Below are 19,849 nucleotides of genomic sequence, written 5' to 3' on the forward strand. Positions count from 1 at the left end.
TGTCATCATCACATCAGGTCAGAACACAACCTGGTATTTCACAGCTCTGAATACAGTCACATACCCTATCTCAAGACAGGGACCACACCTTATGTAAGAGGTAAAGGAGAACATTTGCTTCTAAAGTTATGTTAAGGGACTTCCCTGGTGGCGCAGTGGATACGACTCTGCGCTCCCAATGCAGGGGGCCTGGGTTCGATCCCTGGTCAGGGAACTAGATCCCACATGCATGCCACAACTGAGAGTTCTTATTCCACAACTAAGGAGCCCACATGCCACAACTAAGGAGCCCGCGGGCCACAACTAAGGAGCCTGCGAGCTGCAACTAAGACCCCACACAACCAAATAAATAAATAATTTTTTTTAAAGTTACGTTAACAACAACTACAGCAGCTTTCATCCAGAAACCCACCAAGTAACAGCATTTAAATCTCTAGTTAAAAATAGTTCATAAAAGCATAGTTTTAAATAATGTAGAGGTTTCATTGATGGAAGTCTCAGCAGAAACTAGTCTGATATCGTGGCTGAAAAATATTAATCCAGTTAGGCTTCAAAAATGCCCAGAGCCAGAGGGGTGATGACCGTCTTGCTCTCTGTCACATTCTTGCCACGGCCAGTGTCCAGTCGTGGGCACCACATCTTCAGAGTGAGTGTGACACAGCAGAAGGAATCCCTTGGGAAGAAAAGCAGGATGGCAAATGGACCCAGAAATCATGTCATGAGGACTAATTGCTGAAACCAGGAAGAAGCCTCAAGGGATGATTCCAGGGTTTAGCAGAAGGGTCTTCAAGTACCTGTAAACCTAGAGAAGGTCAGCCGGGAGAAGGACCTTCTAGAGGTCAGAGTGGACTCCGAGGTAGCACGGCCCGCCTTGGAGGTGTCGCCACGTGGCCAGCAGTCACACGGAGCACCCAGCCCCAGGTGAGGTAGGGGAGGCTGGCTAACTCAGGCCCTCCCACCTGAGACGCTACGCTCTCAGTCAACCTGTCTGTCCCGCAAGTGGCTGCGGCTGCTCGAGGCAAGAGCTCCGGCTTTTCAGGAATGTAACCACGGGCATTCAACTCAAAACTAGACACACAAAACAAAATCGTGCTGCATATGGTACACAGAGGTAAGATCGCTGCAAATACTCACCGCAAGTGCATCAAACAGATGAAAGGGAGCAGAAATGGGCATCACTTGGCTCCCAAGGGACATGACATCTCTGTTGGGGGACAAGAGTCAGTGACCCAAAACTCACAGTTCAGTGTAGCACTAATCACCTGCTGGCCGGACGAACCTGCCAGAGTGACCGACCAGTCAACTCAGTCCACATACTACTTCCCTATTTGATAAAATGAGGACACGATAAGACCTCACTAACTTCAATGTCACCAGTTAGAATTTAGGTCGAAAGGGACGTGGGCTAGGCTGCCACGACACAGCATAATTCTTAAAGTTTTGTTGATGAGTGTAAACATGTGAGGGTTGGTTACAGATGAATTGGTTTGCAGGGCAGAAATAGACACAGATGTAGAGAACAAGCGTATGGACACCAAGGGGGGAAAGTGGCGGGGTGGGGGGTGGTGTGATGAACTGGGAGTTTGGAATTGACATGTATACACTGATATGTATAAAACAGATAACTAATAAGAACCTGCTGTGTAAACAATAAAACAAAATTTTTTAAAAAAAGGGTTGGGAAGAAAAAGCAGCAGATTTCAGCCTGTGAAGGGTAATCTTCCCCTGTGGCTGGGAGTCTTCCTCAAAAATGCAGCTAGAGGCCAGTGTTCAAGGCAGAGAAAACATCTGCCTCCTCGGGGATGCACTGAGCTCTGGCAGCTGTGCTGGGAGGTCTGTCTGGCGAGGGCCTCGCGTGAGGCTCGGGGGCCCTGGAGAATGACTCAGCAGAGTGGCGGTGACCGCAGGCCTACACCATGGAGCCAGTGTGGATGCAAAACACACAACAGACGGCGGTGCTCCCCCCCAGAGCTCCGGCCTCCCTCCCCTCAGCCTGTGGGGAAGACCGTTAGCCAGCAGGTGCCACCAACTCAGGCAGAGCCCGCAGGCAACCCTCTCACCAGAGCAACGACCTCCTCCGCAGAGCAGACCCAGGACGGCAGCATCAGCTAACCCTGCACCGTCTCTACTAGTCAAAGTGACAATGTGGTCCTTCCTTCCCAAGTATAAACATTAAACCAACATGCAGCAAACACTGAAGAAAATCAACAGCACAAAAAAAAGACCAAAATGAGCAGGCAGAAGAGCTGACGCAAAAGGAAACAGAAAGAATGCAAAGAGCAAGAGAGAAACTTTTAAAAATTATAATTCCTATTCTTAGAAATATTCATAAACAGTAGGCATTTAAGGAAAAAGAGCAACTGGGAAAAGTAACTGGAAATGAAAAATATGAACACTAAAATATAGCATTCCACTTGACTGGATAATGAAATGGACATGGCTAGAGACTAATGATAAATCTGAGGAAATATCCGAAAATACAGACAGATAACCACAGAAAAGACACATGTCAAATTAATCCATAAATTCTATCATTTATCTAAATTTCCTAGAGCTAAAGTAAAATCCACTGCTTGAGACTGAAAGCTTACAAAGTGCCAGGCAGAATAAAAGATTCACCTGCACCTAAGCACAGCCAAGGACAAAAAGAATATCTGAAAGGGACTTCCCTGGTGGCACAGCGGTTGAGAGTCCACCTGCCAATGCAGGGGACACGGGTTCGAGCCCTGGTCCAGGAAGACCCCACATGCTGCAGAGCAACTGGGCCCATGCGCCACAACTACTGAGCCTGCAACCACAACTACTGAGCCCACGTGCCACAACTACTGAAGCCCGTGTGCCTAGAGCCCGTGCTCCGCAACAAGAGAAGCCACCGCAATGAGAAGCCCGCACACCACAACGAAGAGTAGCCCCCACTCACCACAGCTAGAGAAAGCCTGCGCGCAGCAACGAAGACCCAACGTAGCCAAAAATAAATAAATTTATAGGAAAAAAAAAGATTTCCAGAAAAATAAAATTTCTGGGACTGACGGAGAGGCAGGCCCATTGTCTTAACCCCTCTGGGCTGAAGTGCCTTCCCAGGCAGTGCCTGCTGAGTAATTTAAGGAGACATAAACTTTTAAGAAACTCTTCTTTGGGAATTCCCCGGGGGTCCAGTGGTTAGGACTTGGTGCTTTCACTGCTGTGGCCCGGATTCAATCGCTGGTTGGGGAACTAAGATCTGCAAGCTGTGTGGCCAAAAAACAAAAAAGAAGAAAGGAAAAAAAAAAAACTCTGTTGGGCCATTGGCTGACTGCGGAGATAGCAGACACCACACATGACAAGGAACACAGTCTCTGTAAAAACTGGTTTAGAAAAGTCACCAAACGAATAGGAGAACTGCAGACCAGCAATGACAAAAAGCAAGAACAAGCAAGAACAGCACTGCCTGGGGAGGGAGGAGAGCCTGGTTTCCAGAGTTATCACAGTACAATATTAAAGATGTCCAGTTCTTAACAAAAATTTACAAAGCATACAGAGAAATAGGAAAATAGGGAAAAGGAGATTGTTACAACTGGCAAATATTGTCAGAGTTGACTGTTTCAGAACTATGGAAATTAACCAAAGGCCTGCAGTTACTTGGGGAGCCCACATTCAAGAAAAGTGGCTGAATCTTGGTAATGATAGCTCTGTGGTGTCATCCCCTGCTCCCAGCTCAGCAGTAACCTTAAAGTAACAGCCCACACGTACTTCCAAGGCTGGAGGAGGAAGAGTGGGTCGAACTCTTTTTAAGTTTCATTCCCAAATTATAGTTACTAATTCACAAAAGGCCATCTTTATTTCATCTGGCTCCAACTGCCCAGTGCTAAAGTTGACCTTTAGGAGATTGTTTGTCAAAAATATTTACAGGCGGGACTTCCCTGGTGGCGCAGTGGTTAAGAATCCACCTGCCAATGCAGGGGACACGGGTTCGAGCCCTGGTCCGGGAAGATCCCACATGCCGCGGAGCAGCCAAGCCCGTGCGCCACAACTACTGAGCCTGCGCTCTAGAGCCTGCGAGCCACAACTACTGAGCCCGCGTGCCACAACTACTGAAGCCTGCATGCCTAGAGCCCGTGCTCCGCAACAAGAGAAGCCACCGCAAAGAGAAGCCCACACACCACAACAAAGACCCAATGCAGCCAAAAATAAATAAATAAATAAATAAATTTATTTAAAAAAAAATTTACAGGCAAATGTTCTAGTTGCTGCTTCCTGAGGCAGTGAAAAGAGGGCAAACAACAGACTAACCAACCAGCTTGGTAGGAAAGGCTGGGGATGAGGGGTGTATCAGGGCTCACTCTGGAAGCTCTGACATGTTACTGGGGATCTAGAAGGCCACACGCCTACCTAGGGCTGCACAGAGGCTCAAGAAAGACCAGGAAGGGCCTAAGCTCTCACCTGGGGCTGAACTTGAGACTCTGCATGAACAGGAAGTGAGAGTTAAGGCCAAGCTGTAAACTGCCTGGCTGGGTGTTGAAGGTGAACCTGACGCATGTAGAGAGCCCGTCAGCAAAGACTGGGAGATGTTTGGGATGCAGACTGTCCAATCATTAGCTGACCTCTAAGCTAATGCAGCAGAGACTTCAGTGGCCACACTCAACAAAGAATACAGACCTTTACCGAAATAGTTCCTAGAAGTCACTAAGTAAACGAGAGCATCGACAACAAGAACCCAGGGGAGGGGGTGAGTATGATTTCCAGAATTGCCACATTATAATAGTTTAAAATGTCTTGTTTTCACATAGAGAACAGACATGTGGTGGCCGTGGGGGAGGGGTGGAGTGGGGGTGTGGGGTTTGCAGAGGCAAACTAGTATATATAGGCTGGATAAAAAACAAGGTCCTGCTGTAGAGCTCAGGGGCCTATAGTCAAATTTTGTAATAACCTATAAGGGAAAAGAATCTGAAAAAGAATATATATATATATGTATAACTGAATCATTTTGCTGTACAGCAGAAATTAACACAACATTGTAAATCAACTAGACTTCCATTAAAAAAAAACCCAAAATATCAAAAAATGTCTAGTTTTCAACAAAAAATTGAGTCATGTAAAGAAACAACAAAGTATGGTCCATATACAGGGTGAAAAAATGAATGAATAAAAATTGTCCCTGAGGAAGCACAGACTTTGGACTCGCTAAAATAGACTTTTAAATCATCTATTTCAAATATATTCAAAGAGTTAAGGAAAACCATGTCTAAAGAACTAAAGGACAGTATGAGAATGATGCCTCACCAAATAGATACTATCAATAAAGAGACAGAAATTATAAAAAATAAAAACCATGGAGTTGAAAAATCCAAAAAATAAAATGAGAAATTCACTAGAGGGCCTCAACAGTAGATTTGAGCTGGCAGAAGGAAGAATCAGTGAACTTTAAGGTAAACAAATTGAGATTATTTAGACTAAGTAACAGAAAGAAAAAGGAATGAAGAAAAAGGAATGAAGAAAAATGAAGACCTGTTGGAACACCATCAAATATACCAACACACACATAATGAGAGTGCCAGAGGTGAGAGAGACAGAAAAAATATTTGAAGAAAGAATGGCTGAAAACTTCCCAAATTTGATAAAAGACATGAATCCAAGAGACTCAACAAACTCCAAACAGGATAAACTCAAGGGGGAGGCAAGTCATTTGCTGAGAGTGATGGCTGAGGGTGGTACAGAGGGGTCAGTGGTTTGAGGAGAGTGGAGAAGGTCTAATATGGACTGCAGTGATGGACAGTGAGATGGCCAAGGAAAAGCAAGATGGACAATGCTGAGGGTCTAACTGTGGTCATAAGTTTCTAGTGGTACCAACATACCCTCTTCCGTGACTTTTCCAAAAGTGATGCGCTACTGACACAGACAGTGTGCACCTGGGTTCCTCCAGGCTGGGGTTCTGCCACACAGGAGGGCCAAAGGGATTCAGGAGTTCCTCAAACAATGAGCCATGGCACCTACGCTACATGAGGGAAGGCGTAAAGGCAGGAATGTCATGATGGATTGAGAAAGAGTGCAGGACCAGAGGAGTCAACAGACTGGAGAGCCCAAGCAGCTGAAGAATCCTCTTACGTAGACATGGCTGTTGGAAGCGTTGGAGTTGTGGCCAACTGGGGACCAGAGTTGGAACAGTTGCATAATGACAAAGCCCCAAGCATGACCACGGGAGAGTGTGCCTGCGGAGAGCAGAGGTTACCGGGGTGAGGACTGGGGCACTGGACGGCTCATCCATGTGGATACTGAGTTCAGCCGGGATGCTGCTAGGGTCTGGGGGGCGAGAACACTATAATGAAGATGCCAGAGTGTTAGGCAAAAGAGGAGGAAATGGAGATATACAAGCATGTATCCCATGTACAGATGCCGGAAGCTGAAAAGGATAGGAAATACTGTCACTGACAGAATTAGGAACCCAAAATGTCAAGATGAGTCAAAAAATAAGAAAATAAAGACGAATGGGTACAAAAGTAGGATCTGCATTTGGGTTCAAGACGATAACCAGAGGAGGGCAGAAGGTGGTGCTAGGGCTGGTCGGGGGCACACTGGCAATCAGCTCCACAGACGGAGTGTGGTGCAGCCACCACAAACCTAATGCTTCACCAGAAGGCCGTCAGGCAGGACGAGGTACAGTGGACACAGTTCTGCTCTCGGTGGAGCTAAGAGCACTGCCTTCAGGTTTGTATGAATTCAAGACAGTGGAGCCTCAAAATCACACTCCATGGGAAATGTCTGAAGGAATCTCAGACGGTTACCATGGAGAAGAGAGCCTGAGAGATGCCTTCAAATATCTGCAGGCTGTAACTCAGGAATGGATTTAGATTCCTACAAGCACAAGAACCAGAATAAGTGGGTGAAAATTATGGGTACATTTCAGCTCAAAATAAGGAAGGTGTCCTGGGACTTCCCTGGTGGCCCAGTGGTTAAGAAACCACCTGCTAATGCAGGGGACACGGGTTCAAGCCCTGGTCCAGGAAGACCCCACATGCTGCGGAGCAACTAAGCCCATGTGCCACAACTACTGAGCCCACACTCTAGAGCCCACGAGGCGCAACTACTGAGCCCGTGAGCCACAACTACTGAGCCCGCAAGCCACAACTACTGAAGCCTGCGCACCTAGAGCCCATGCTCTGCAACAAGAGAAGCCACTGCAATGAGAAGCCCATGCACCGCAACAAAGAGTAGCCCTCGCTTGCCGCAACTAGAAAACGCCTGCGCACAGTAACAAAGACCCAACACAGCCAAAAATAAATAAATTAATTAATTAAAAAAAAAAAAAGGAAGGTGTCCTGAGAATCAAAGCTGCCTTCAGAGGTAGCAAGATCCTCACCACTGAGGTTATGAAAGTGTAAGTTGGACAACCTGGCAAGGATGTTTTGGAGGAATCCTGATGTAAGATGAGTGATTACATCAAGTAGCCTTTTAGATCTCTTTAATTCTAAGATCTTATCAAATTTAGAAAGATTTGCCATTATTTCTTCAAGTTTTTTTTCCTGTCCCCTCTCCTCTCTCTGTTTTGAGAACACTAGTTACAGCCTTTTTAGGCCAATCATAGCTCACTGATGTTCATATTTTTCCAGTCTTTTTTCTCACTGCATTTCATTTAGGATATGTACTATTGCTCTATCTTCAAGTTCACTAATCTTTTCTTCGACACTATCTAATCTGCTGTTACTCTCATCCAATATATTTTCATTTCAGACATTTTCTTTCAGCTCTATAAGTTCAATTTGTTGTCTTTTAAAAAATCTTTGATGTCTTACCTTAGCATGCTCATGTTTTCCTCTATCTTCTTGAAAATACAAAACATAGTTATTAAAATTTTTAATATCTGTGTGTACTAATTCTATCATATGTTTCATTTCTGGGTTGGTTTCAACTGATTGATGCTTCTATGGATTTTAATTTCTTGCTCCTTTGTATGCCTGGTAATTTTTAATTAGATGCAGACATTGTGAATTTTAGTTTGTCGAATACTGCATGTTCTTGTAATAATTTAAGTACTCTTGAGCTGTAATACAGTTAAATTTCTTGCAAACAGTGTGATCCTTTCAAAGTCTGCTTTTAAGCTTTGTTAGGTGGAACCAGAGCAGCCTTCATTCTAGGGCTAATTTTCCTTGTACTGAGGCAAGGTCCTTCTGAGAACTCCACCAGCCATCCCATGCATTACGAGGTTTTCTTCATTCCACGTGGTGGGAACACAAACTCTTCCCGACCCTTTATGAACTTCAAGAATTGTTCTGCCTGCTCCTTTCAGGTGTTCCTTCCTGCTCCTCACCCCACTCCCCTGGCCTCAGGTAGGACCCTTACAGGCACAGTCGGCTCAGTGGTCAGCTGAAGACTTGAGGGAGAGCTTCCATAGATCTCCAAAGCGCTCTCTGGGCGCTCTCCCTGCTCTGGGACTCTGCCTGGGAACTCGCCACACAGCCTACCCACTCCCAACTCCATTTCCCTAACCCAAGGAGATGGGGGGCTTTGCCAGGGCCCCCGTCTGCACTTTGTCCTGGAAACTCCCTCACAGTAAGCTGGGGCAATCACGGGGTTCTCCTCAGGGATTTATCTGGGCTGCCTGTGGTCCAATGTCTGAAAGCCATTTTTTAAAATACAGATTTTGTCTGGTTTTTTAGTTGTTTAAGGCAGGAGGGTAAATCTAGTTCCTGTGCCTCCATCTGACCACCTCCCTAGCCCTAAGATTTTACAAGAATATATTTAAGCACTGGTCTAAAACCAGTGGGGTTGGGTGAAACTAGACGAGCACACTTAAAAGTAATAAAACCGAATTTCTCCGTAAGCATAATCTGAGGCAACTGATGCAAATTACTGAAGCTTTTTCATAAGGATTTGGTTTATTCAAGACACTTTATTGCATCTAAATAATTACGCAAACACATCATTACAGAAAATGCAGTAAAGTTCAACCTAAGATTGGGTCAGTGGTTTATGCAAACACTGCCCAGATGATTCAGGCATGCTTGCTGCCAGCGTGCCCTGGAGGTGCCTTTCTGGGGATGAGGTTTTTCCATGTGCTTTGTCTGTGTATCTCTGAGCAAAAACACACTGAGCACAAGAGAAAGCCCACTTGCGTTTGATAAATGAACTGGGTATTGTAGGGGTGGAGGGGGTTTCCATGGGCTTCCTTCATTCAAACCTGTTCAAATTCACTCCCAGCTGCACTACAGATTTTCCTATGGAGTAAAATGCTACTCACCTCTCAGAGTCAGAAAAGTATAGTAAAGAAAGAAAGCATAAAACTAAAAATGTCCTCCTAGAAGATGGTACATACTTGCCACTGGTAAATGCATAGGCAACCATGTCCTTTAAAGCGGCAAGTAAGATACCCATTACAAGTGCGCAAACACCTGGAAAATACAGAAGAAACAACTGGAAATGAAAATCCTCCCGAGTGTGATAAATCCTCATACTGACTTCTCATATCTGTGTCAGTGATTTAAGAAATGTAATAATTTAAAGTGTTTCTTCTTACTGTCTAGGAAAAGAGCACCTAAGGTCAGATGATTCTAACTTCTTTTTCTAAGGGAGACTCATAGAAGAGATGTTCAATAAGATGACAACCCAATCAGAATCTTCTCTAACTGCTCAGATTCCAGAACACTCATACTGCCCAAGGGTCAGTGATCCAGGAACCTGGAGAGCTGGGCACACAGATTCTGGTCAGAAATAAGCCTGCACATGATAACAACTGCCTTTGAAATGATTCCTGTTAGTACCAAGTGGAACAGTATTTAGTTGGTACCTAATAACAGAAAATCATATTTAGGAGCTTTATTTAACTGAGTAAACAGGAGTCAGCATAAAGAAGAAAGATTTCAGTTGAGTTTACACATGTAAGTCAGTTCCTAGAGAAATTATGATATATATTTCTAAACTTAGATACAGCTGCGGCCAGTGAGCAGCAGTGCCACACTCACCTGCACACAGGAGGACGGTGGCACAGGAGTGTCGTGCCTGCTGGGCATCCCCTGCCCCCAGGGCACCGCCCACCCGGATGCTGGCTGCCACGCCAAGGCCTAGAGGCACCTAGAAATGAATGATCACAAAATCACGAGGAGGAGTCAGAGGGTCTGAAAATCAGAGTATCAGTGCGCTAGAGTCTACCTGCGCGGAAACCCGGGACAGAGTCAGAGCTCCGGGTTCTAGACCCGGTTCCAGTATGTCCTTGCCGTGTGACTGGAAACAAGTGGCTTGGCCTCGCCCACTGTTACAGATGTGTAACAGCTGCCCTGACCGCTGCCCCCATGAGAGGCATCAGAGCAGAACCTCTTACAGATGCTGGATTTGAGGGCAAAGCACCTCCCTTATTAGCTAAACATACACTATCAAGAGTCAATTCACCTTTGCTACATTCTACAAGATTTAATGAACTATAAATATATAAATCAGTCGTAAAAGTGAAATGAATCATGTGAAAAAAGCACTTAGAACAAAGCCTGGCACACTGTAGGAATTCCGCAAAAGCTGATGAAATCTGACTCCACCATACGTTACGTTTCCAACATTCCGATGTCTAATTACCCATTAAATCGAACTATGGCCCTTCATAGTAGATGCCCAAACTTTATTTTAATTACTGGTTATGGAAATCTGAAGCTATAAGCTTGCTTGCTTCTTAAAGAGACCGTTATTCAACCTGCGGGGTCACGTCGGTTGTTCTCCTGTGATGACGGTGCTGCCCTCGGGGGCTGTTTGGGAATCACGGGTTGTGTAGTAACCCGACTTCAGTTCTCAGGTCTGCCTTCAGTAATTTATGTGTCAGCTTTAACTTCTTATTCCTACTAGAAGCAGCATCCTCCTGAGAGCCGTCTAATTTGTTGCTGTTTGAGAACCAGCCTAAGCGAAGTTGATAAAAAATATCTATTAAAAATTGTTAAGATTAAGAACTTGAAAAACAATGGACCTGACTATATAAAAATTGACAAGACTTGTGGGCTCAAAGTATACATGTTGGCTTCAGCTCAAGATGAATGGCCAGCTCACATGCTTAACCCCCTTCCTTCCCCAAATGCCACTAAAATGTCAGTAAAGATGCTTAACAGAGAAGAAACTCATTAACAACTCTGAGACTAAGCGAGCTGATGAGCTTCTGGAAGACGGAAAGGACAACAGGAAGCCGAAGTCCAGATGAGGAAGAGGAAAAGGCTACATCCCACTCGCTCCTCCCACGGGGGCCCCAGGAGGCAACAATGAGCAGTCCTGGGGACTCGCGACAGGGTCACCGGACAGCACGACCAGACCCCACTGCCCACCGGCCCTCCCTCTCAGACTCACTGCGCAGCAACTGGTGGCGTGAGTGCCTCAGAGCCAAGCCCTTCTCGCCCTGGGGGATGGGAGGTGGGGTGGGGCAGTGGGGGAGGTCAGGACTGTGCTCCCTGCTCCCCACCCATAAGCCCTTAAGTGAAGATGTCATGTGACAGATCCCACCTCTGTACTGAGCCGCCTGTTGATCCTTCCCACGCAGGGGAGAGGTCTGCTGGAGAAAAATCCACAAACAACAGGACAGGAAAGCCATGTCAGCCATTTAGTTTATAAATCAATGCATTTTCCTTTTCTTGCCTAATTGCACAGGCTCGAATCTCCAATAAAATGTTCATGATAATTGTTGAATATTCAGATTCGTGTCTTACTTCAGTTATCTAATGGTCTCTGTCTCTCATCAAAGGTCTCTGAATACGGCATCCCCGCCAGTCTCTATCCTCTCCCTGTGGAATTCCTACTAGATATAAGATATATAATGGGTCTACATCTTTCACATGTTCCAGTTCTACTTTTTCTCACTTGTATTTACCGTGGCAAAATACACGCAACGTGAAATTTACCGTGTTAGCCATTTCTTCCCTTCTCATTCCAGTAATTACTATGTGGTGTATTTTTTTAACCATTATAACCATTTTAAAGTATGCACTTCAGTGGTATTAAATACGTTCATAATGCTGTGCAACCATCACCACCATCATCTCCAGAACTCTTTTCATCTCCTAAAGCTGAAACCCTGGGCCCATTAAACAATAAATCCTCACTCCCCCCTCCCCCAGACCCTGGCAACCACGCTTCTACTCTGTCTCTATTATTTTGACTAGTCTAAGTACCACATGAGTGGACTTGTACCGTATTTGTCTTTTTATGTATGGCTTATTTCATTTAGCATAATGTCCTCAAGGTTCATCCACACTGTTCCATGTGTCAGAATCTCCTTCCTTTTTTTAAAATAATGATTAACCCCATTGTATGTATATATCACATTTTGTTTAACCATTCATCTGTGGAAGGACATTCGGGTTACTTCCACCTTTTGGCTCTTGTGAATAAGGCTGCTGTGAACATGAGTGTGAAAATATCTCTTTGAGATCCTCCTTTCAACTCTTTTGCGTATACATCCAAAAGTGGAATTGCCGGGTCATGTGGTGATTCTATTTTTAATTTTTTAGGAACTACCATTTTTCTATTTTCCCATGGCAGCTGCATCATTTTACATTCCAACCAACACTGCATAAGGGTTCCAATATTTCCACACCCTCGCCAACACTTATTTTCTGTTTCTTTTCCTTTTTCTATTTTTTTTTTCTCGAGAGTAGCCATTCTAATGGGTGTGAGGAGGTATCTCAATGTAGTTTTGATTTGCATTTCCTAATGATCAGTGATACTGAGCATTTTTTCATGTGCTTATTGGCCATTTGTATATCTTCCTTGGAGATAATATCTATTCAAGTCCTTTGCTCATTTTAACATCAGGATGTTTTGGTTTTCGTTATTGAGTTTTAAGAGTTGTCTATATATTCTGATTAGTAATCTTTATCACACAGGTGATTTGCAAATATTTTCTCCCATTCTGTGGGTTGCCTTTTTACTGTTGATACTGTCTTTTGATGCACAAAATTATAAAATTTTTATAAAGTCCAACTGTCTTTTTTCTTTTGTTGCCTGTGCCTTTGCTGTCATATCCAAGAAATCATTGCCAAATCCAATGTTGTGAAGCTTTTGCCTTATGTATATACTTCTAAGAGTTTTATTGTTTTAAGTCTTAGATCCACTTTGAGTTGATTTTTGCACATGGTGTTAGGTAAGGTCCAACTTCATTCTTTTGCATGTGGATATCCAGTTTTCCCAGGAACATTTGTTTTTGTCAAAAATCACTTGACAATATATGTAAGGGTTTACTTCTGGGCTCTCTATTTCATTGGTCTGAGTATCTAATTCCATCTATTTACATGCCTTTGTTTTATTATGGGAATTTCCACAGATCTATCTTCAAGTTCATTATTTGATTTTTCAGTTTTAACTAATCTATGAAGTATTAAATTTCTGTGGCTATATTTTCAATTTTTTAAAATCCTACTTGGTTCTTTTCCAAATATCATTCTTCGGGTTTCAATTTCTTCTTTTATGTTGAATGATTTTGAACATACGACTTCTCTATTCTCTGATTATTATACCATCATCTCAAATTCCAAACTCTAACTTTCCTGTTTACTGTATCTGTTAACTCTTGCTCTCGGTGGATTATTTCTCTGTATTTTATCATTTTTATTGTAAGTTCACCATTAAGGGGACTTGTTTTTTTTCCATAAAAACAATGAACACTTATTGCTTCAGAGTCTCTTAACAAAGGGAAGCCTGGGACAAGAAACAGAAACTAGAATGGTGGTTGCCAGAGGCTGAGGGCAGGAGGAACGGGAATTATTCAATGGGCCAGAGTTTCAGTTTTGCAGGAGGAAAAAGTTCTGGAGATTGGTTGTACAACAATCAAAATATGCTTAACACTACTGAATTGGGCAGTTAAAATGGTAGTTAAGATGGTAGACTTTACATTATGTGTATTTTACCACAATTAAAAATAAAAATTAATACAAAAAAATGAAGCCTGTGATAGAACAGGTAGAAAAACAGAAGATCTGAAGATAAGGTAGAATTGGCAGATAGCTTCGGTTTACCGCACACCTATAAACAAGCTCCACGGGACTTCCCTGGTGGCCCAGTGGTTAAGAATCCGCCTTCCGATGCAGGGGACGTGGGTTTGATCCCTGGTTGGGAACTAAGATCCCAAATGCTGCGGGGCAACTAAGCCCGCTTGCTGCAACTACAGAGCCCACGTGCTCTGGGGCCCGCATGCCACAACTAGAGAGCCCATATGCTGCAACTACTGAGCCCATGTGCTCTAGAGCCTGCACACCACAACTAGAGAGAAGCCCACATGCCGCAATGAAGAGCCCGCATGCTGCAATTAAGACCCAACACAGCCAAATAAATAAAAACACTAAAAACAAACAAACTCCAGGGCTACCATTAAAAACAGAAGCAAGGACTTCCCTGGTGGCACAGTGGTTAAGAATCTGCCTGCCAATGCAGGGACACGGGTTCGATCCCTGGTCCGGGAAGATCCCACATGCCACGGAGCAACTAAGCCCGTGCGCCACAACTACTGAGCCTGCGCTCTAGAGCCTGTGCTCTGCAACAAGAGAAGCCACTGCAATTGGAAGCCCGCACACCAAAACGAAGACCCAATGCAGCCAAAGATAAATAAATTAATTTTAAAAAATAAAAAAATAAAACCAGAAGCAAAACCAAACCGTGCCTTGATGGAATCTTTCCCCCGTCAACAGCCAATCCTCTAGACAGAACTGACTCCCAGCAGCCTCTGCTTCTTCATCCCCGAGAAGGTCAGTGCCCACATCTGGCTCCTGCTCTTCATCACTCCAAAACGTCTCCAATGACCCTACATCCAAGGGACCCTTCCCACCCTCTACCCGGCTTCTTCCACGACCTGTTCTCAGGGTCGCCCCCCTTCCACACCTGCCCGGGCCTGGCTCTTGGTGGGGGTCTCCTTCTGCTGCTGACTTGTGTGTCTTGGGGTTTGCCCTTAGACACCCTCCCTGCTCACTCCTACACGACCACATCAATCCCCACTAAGTCCTTCTTTCACTTTAAGACTAAAAAAACATATGTAAATGGAAACAACAATGAATGGCCCCTCATCCTACTGCCCAGATGGCATCTGTTTTTCAAAAACAAGGAACAAAGGGCCTATATGTGCAGAACTGGAACATTCAGAAAGCCTCAGAAGGTAAAAGGCATGACCCCACGCATTTGTTCAAGCCCGAAACCCTGGAGGCATTTGTGATTCTTCCCGTGCGTTGCCGAGCCTCCCACATCCAAACCCTGGTCCTGTCACTTCAGCTCTGCCCGACGGCATCACTAACTCTCTGCCCCTCCTCCACCAGCAGCCGCCTTCCACTTGCTCCCCTCAACGATTCCAACAGCCTCCTTCCCGCCTCCCATCCCACACCTGTCCTCCAAGCCAGCTTCCACACGGCGGCAAGAAGCTTCTGTCCTTGCGAACCCCTCAACCGGGCTCGTGTCAGGTCCCGGAACATGCAAGGGCTCTCCTGCATCCCTGCATCTCAGGGCCTGTGTGGTCAGCCCTGAGCGTGGGCTTCCCGGGCTGGCACCTTCTCACCCTTCAAGTCTCCGCTTACACAGCCACTCAGGAGGACCGTTCCTAAACACCTATCTAAAAAGGTGTCTGTCTCTGTTTTCATACATCTTAGACTTGTTTTTGTTGTTTGCTTCTTTTATGGTGCATATTATATGTCTATATGATGCTCTTATTCATCTGTTTGCTTATCTCCACGCCAGCCCACCAGCCACGAGACGGGGACCGTCTGCACCTTATGCCCCACCGTATCCCAGCACCAGGTTATTTGCAGTAAACTCCGTTATCTCCAATAGACATGCCAGGCACTGTGCTAAGTATTTTATAGAAGCTTTGTCTTAGTTTTCACCTGCCAAACAGGTATTATTTTTTCCCACTGTGTATATGAGGAAAGTAAAGCTCAGAAAGGTTATGTAATGAGCCCAGCATCACACAGCTGAGAAGCAGCACGGCCAGGACCCACACCCAGCAGTGTGTCTGGCTCCAAAATCCACGCTTGCTTCTCCAGCTGCGTTCCCCCCTCGTACCGTCTAACTCTCCGAGTGGACAGCACGGCATCGCCTTGCCATGTAGGCCGCAGAAGCCAGTACATAAACGACGGCCTGGGCTCCAAGCTCTGTCACGCTCATCAATCCTGAAATGTTCAAAAAGTGGAGCAAAGTGAACATTTTCCTTATGAAGCTAGAACCTAATGTAATTTAAGAGAAGCCAAGATTGCCCCCAGAAGCATAATCCAGTGGCAGAATTCACTTTCTGTGCCAAGGAGAACCCCATTCAGGAAGCATCCAAGAACTTCAGCAGCTAAGATGGGATACAGGCTCATTCCAGAAGCCCCCATTTCACCAGGGAACAAAACAAGGGGCTTAAGTAGAAAACCATACGGTGCGCCAGGGTGCAGGTCATCCTTCAGGGAGATGGGGGGCCACAGTGTGGAGGGAAGGACAGAGGGCAGTGGAACTCCATGAGAAGTGATGGGACTATTAACGCATTCCAGTGTCCACAGAAACTTTCAGATCAAGTATTATTACCCTCTGTCTCTGCTGTTTTCTCTATTCCTTCACTAGCAGTGGATGGCTAAGGTGAATGCCCGTGACCAAAACTGTTCTAGGTCGGAAAGAAACACAGAGCGAGGCTAAAACAGAGCAAAATCAGTCACTCTGTAAATGCCCTAGGATCTTGGCACAATGCCTAGCAAAAGTCAGCTGAGCCACAGGATGGCCAAAGAGTCCTGAGACCTAGACTCGGGCTTTGTTCTCCTGCTCCGTGACCTTGGCAGGTCACTCCATGACCTTAGCAAACGTCCCTTTCAGAGCTACAAAATGAAAGGCAGTGGGGTAGCACAAAGCCTCACCCAACTTGAATAGTGTGCTTATGGTTGGATGAGGAGTGAAACCTGTACTGAAATCTTCCATGAGGGCCTGATGAAACCAAGAGGAAGGAGAAGCAAACTTGGGTCTCCTGAAAAGCTCTGTAGACATAATTAACCAGGCTGTTGGCCTTCCCTGCTGGCGCAGTGGTTGAGAATCAGCCTGCTAATGCAGGGGACACGGGTTCGAGCCCTGGTCTGGGAAGATCCCACATGCCGCGGAGCAACTGGGCCCGTGAGCCACAGCTACTGAGCCTGCGCGTCTGGAGCCTGTGCTCTGCAATAAGAGAGGCCACGATAGTGAGAGGCCCGCGCACCGCGGTGAAGAGTGGCCCCCGCTTGCTGCAACTAGAGAAAGCCCTCGCACAGAAACGAAGACCCAACACAGCCATAAATAAATAAATTAATTAATTAATTAAAAAAAAAAAAAAAGGTCCACCACTCAATGCACACCATGAACATGCTGGGGATGGCCAGCTGGATGAAGGAGCCCCACTCCTGGAAACAGTCCCTGGTCCAACCTGGAGGAGAGGGAAGAACACAGCATTTACTATTCCACAGTCTGATACCAACAATTCTATCTCAAACGCGTGCCTCCACCAAAATCTCAGAGATCAGGAGGAACCAGTGTTCACCGGAAAAATAATATATTTTAAAGAGGTCAGGGCTTCCCTGGTGGCGCAGTGGTTGGGAGTCTGCCTGCCAACGCAGGGGACACAGGTTCGAGCCCTGGTCTGGGAGGATCCCACATGCCGCGGAGCGACTAAGCCCGTGAGCCACAACCACTGAGCCTGCGCGTCTGGAGCCTGTGCTCCGCAACAAGAGAGGCCGCGACGGTGAGAGGCCCGCGCACCGCAATGAACAGTGGCCCCTGCTCGCCGCAGCTAGAGAAAGCCCTCGCACAGAAACGAAGACCCAACACAGCCAAAAAAATAAATATAAATAAAAAGAGGTCAACAAGCCCAGAGTTTGAGATGGTGGGAACAGAGCTGACAAAATATAGTGAAACTGAAGTCTATATATGCCCTATGACCCACACCTTTCACTCCCGTTATACACAGCAGAGAAACTTGTGCAGAGTCCCATAGGAAACCACGTAGGTATCCCTGTTGCCGGTACGCTTGTGGGATGACGGGGACATCAAGGATACAATCACTAGGGAGCTAGAAAAGTAAAACACGATGGACGGGTATTACAGGGAAAAGCGGAGCACTGGGCATACACATGGCAGTATGATTAGATCTGAACTCCACTGTGCCCACAAGCAACTAAAGTAAAACGAGGTAAACTGAACTACATCAAAATTGAAAATTTCTGGGCATTAAAGGACACAATCAACAGAGTGAAAGGGCAACACACAGAACAGGAGAAAATACTAGTAAATAGTCTATCTGAAAAGGATAACTGGATATCATAATATCCAGAATATAGAAAGAATTCCTACAGTTCAACAGCAACAACAATTAAAAAATGGGCAAAGGCTGGTGGCGCAGTGGTTAAGAATCCGCCTGCCAATGCAGGGGACATGGGTTCGAGCCCTGGTCCGGGAAGTTCCCACATGCCGCAGAGCAGCTAAGCCCATATGCCATAACTACTGAGCCTGCGCTCTAGAGCCCACGAGCCACAACTACTGAGCCTGTGCACTTAGAGCCCACACTCCGCAACAAGAGAAACCACCACAATGAGAAGCCCGCGCACCACAACGAAGAGTAGCCCCCGCTCTCCGCAACTAGAGACAGCCCACGCACAGCAACGAAGACCCAACACAGCCAAAAAATAAATAAATTAAAAAACAAACAAAAAACAAAACAAACAAAAAAAAATGGGCAAAGGACTTGAGCAGACATTTCTCCAAAGAGGATACACAAATAGCCAATTGGGGCTTCCCTGGTGGCGCAGTGGTTGAGAGTCTGCCTGCCAGTGCGGGGGACACGGGTTCGAGCCCTGGTCTGGGAAGATCCCACATGCCGCGGAGCGACTGGGCCCGTGAGCCACAATTGCTGAGCCTGCGCGTCTGGAGCCTGTGCTCCACAGCGAGAGAGGCCGCGATAGTGAGAGGCCCGCGCACCGCGGTGAGGAGTGGCCCCCGCTTGCCACAGCTGGAGAAAGCCCTGGCACAGAAACGAAGACCCAACACAGCCATAAATAAAATAAATAAATAAATAAATAAAATTAAAAAAAAAAAAAATAGCCAATTGGCACATTTTTTAAAAACACTCAACATCGCTGATCATTAGGAAAATGCAAATAAAAAAAAAACACAATAAGATATCATCTCACGCCCATCAGTTGGCTGCTTTAAAACAACAAACAGGGGCTTCCCTGGTGGCGCAGTGGTTAAGAATCTACCTGCCAATGCAGGGGACACAGGTTCGAGCCCTGGTCTGGGAAGATCCCACATGCCGCGGAGCAGCTGGGCCCGTGAGCCACAACTACTGAGCCTGCGCATCTGGAGCCTGTGCTCTGCAACAGAAGAGGCCGCAACAGTGAGAGGCCCGTGCACCGCAATGAAGAGCGGCCCCCACTCGCTGCAACTGGAGAAAGCCCTCGCACAGAAACGAAGACCCAACACAGCCAAAAATAAATAAATAAATAAATAAATAATTTTAAAGACAACAAACAAATAGAAAATAACAAGTGTTGGTGAGGATGTGGATAAACTGGAAGCCTTGTGCACTGTTGGTGGGAATGTAAAATGATGCAGCCACAATGGGAAAACAGTATGGTGGTTCCTCAAAAAATTAAAAATAGAACTACCATATGGTCCAGCAAAATCATTTCTGGATATATATATGTATAAAAGAATTGATAGCAGAATCTCAAAGAGATGTTTGTATACCCACGTTCATAGCAGTATTATTCACAATAGCCAAAAGGTAGAAGCAACCCAAATGTCCATTCACAGATGAATAAATAAGCAAAATGTGGTCTATACATACAATGGAATATTATCCAAACTTAAAAAAGGAAGGAAATTCTAACACATGCTACAAAATGGATGAACCTTGAGGTCATTATGCTAACACATAAGACAA

General features: G+C 45.5%; 1 protein-coding gene across 1 annotated transcript in view; it reads right to left on the reverse strand.

The window, feature by feature from the left end:
* SLC47A1 (solute carrier family 47 member 1) overlaps positions 1-19,849 on the reverse strand; it is a 60,399-nt gene that overhangs the window by 14,178 nt on the left and 26,372 nt on the right. Inside the window, 5 exon segments of the mRNA XM_036835273.1 lie at positions 1,135-1,204; positions 9,287-9,362; positions 9,933-10,041; positions 16,015-16,072; positions 17,194-17,335. Of these exon segments, the coding sequence (XP_036691168.1) occupies positions 1,135-1,204; positions 9,287-9,362; positions 9,933-10,041; positions 16,015-16,072; positions 17,194-17,335 (455 nt within the window).

The sequence above is a fragment of the Balaenoptera musculus genome, chromosome 20 (genome assembly GCF_009873245.2).
Source record: "Balaenoptera musculus isolate JJ_BM4_2016_0621 chromosome 20, mBalMus1.pri.v3, whole genome shotgun sequence".
In the NCBI taxonomy this organism is placed as follows: Eukaryota; Metazoa; Chordata; class Mammalia; order Artiodactyla; family Balaenopteridae; genus Balaenoptera; species Balaenoptera musculus.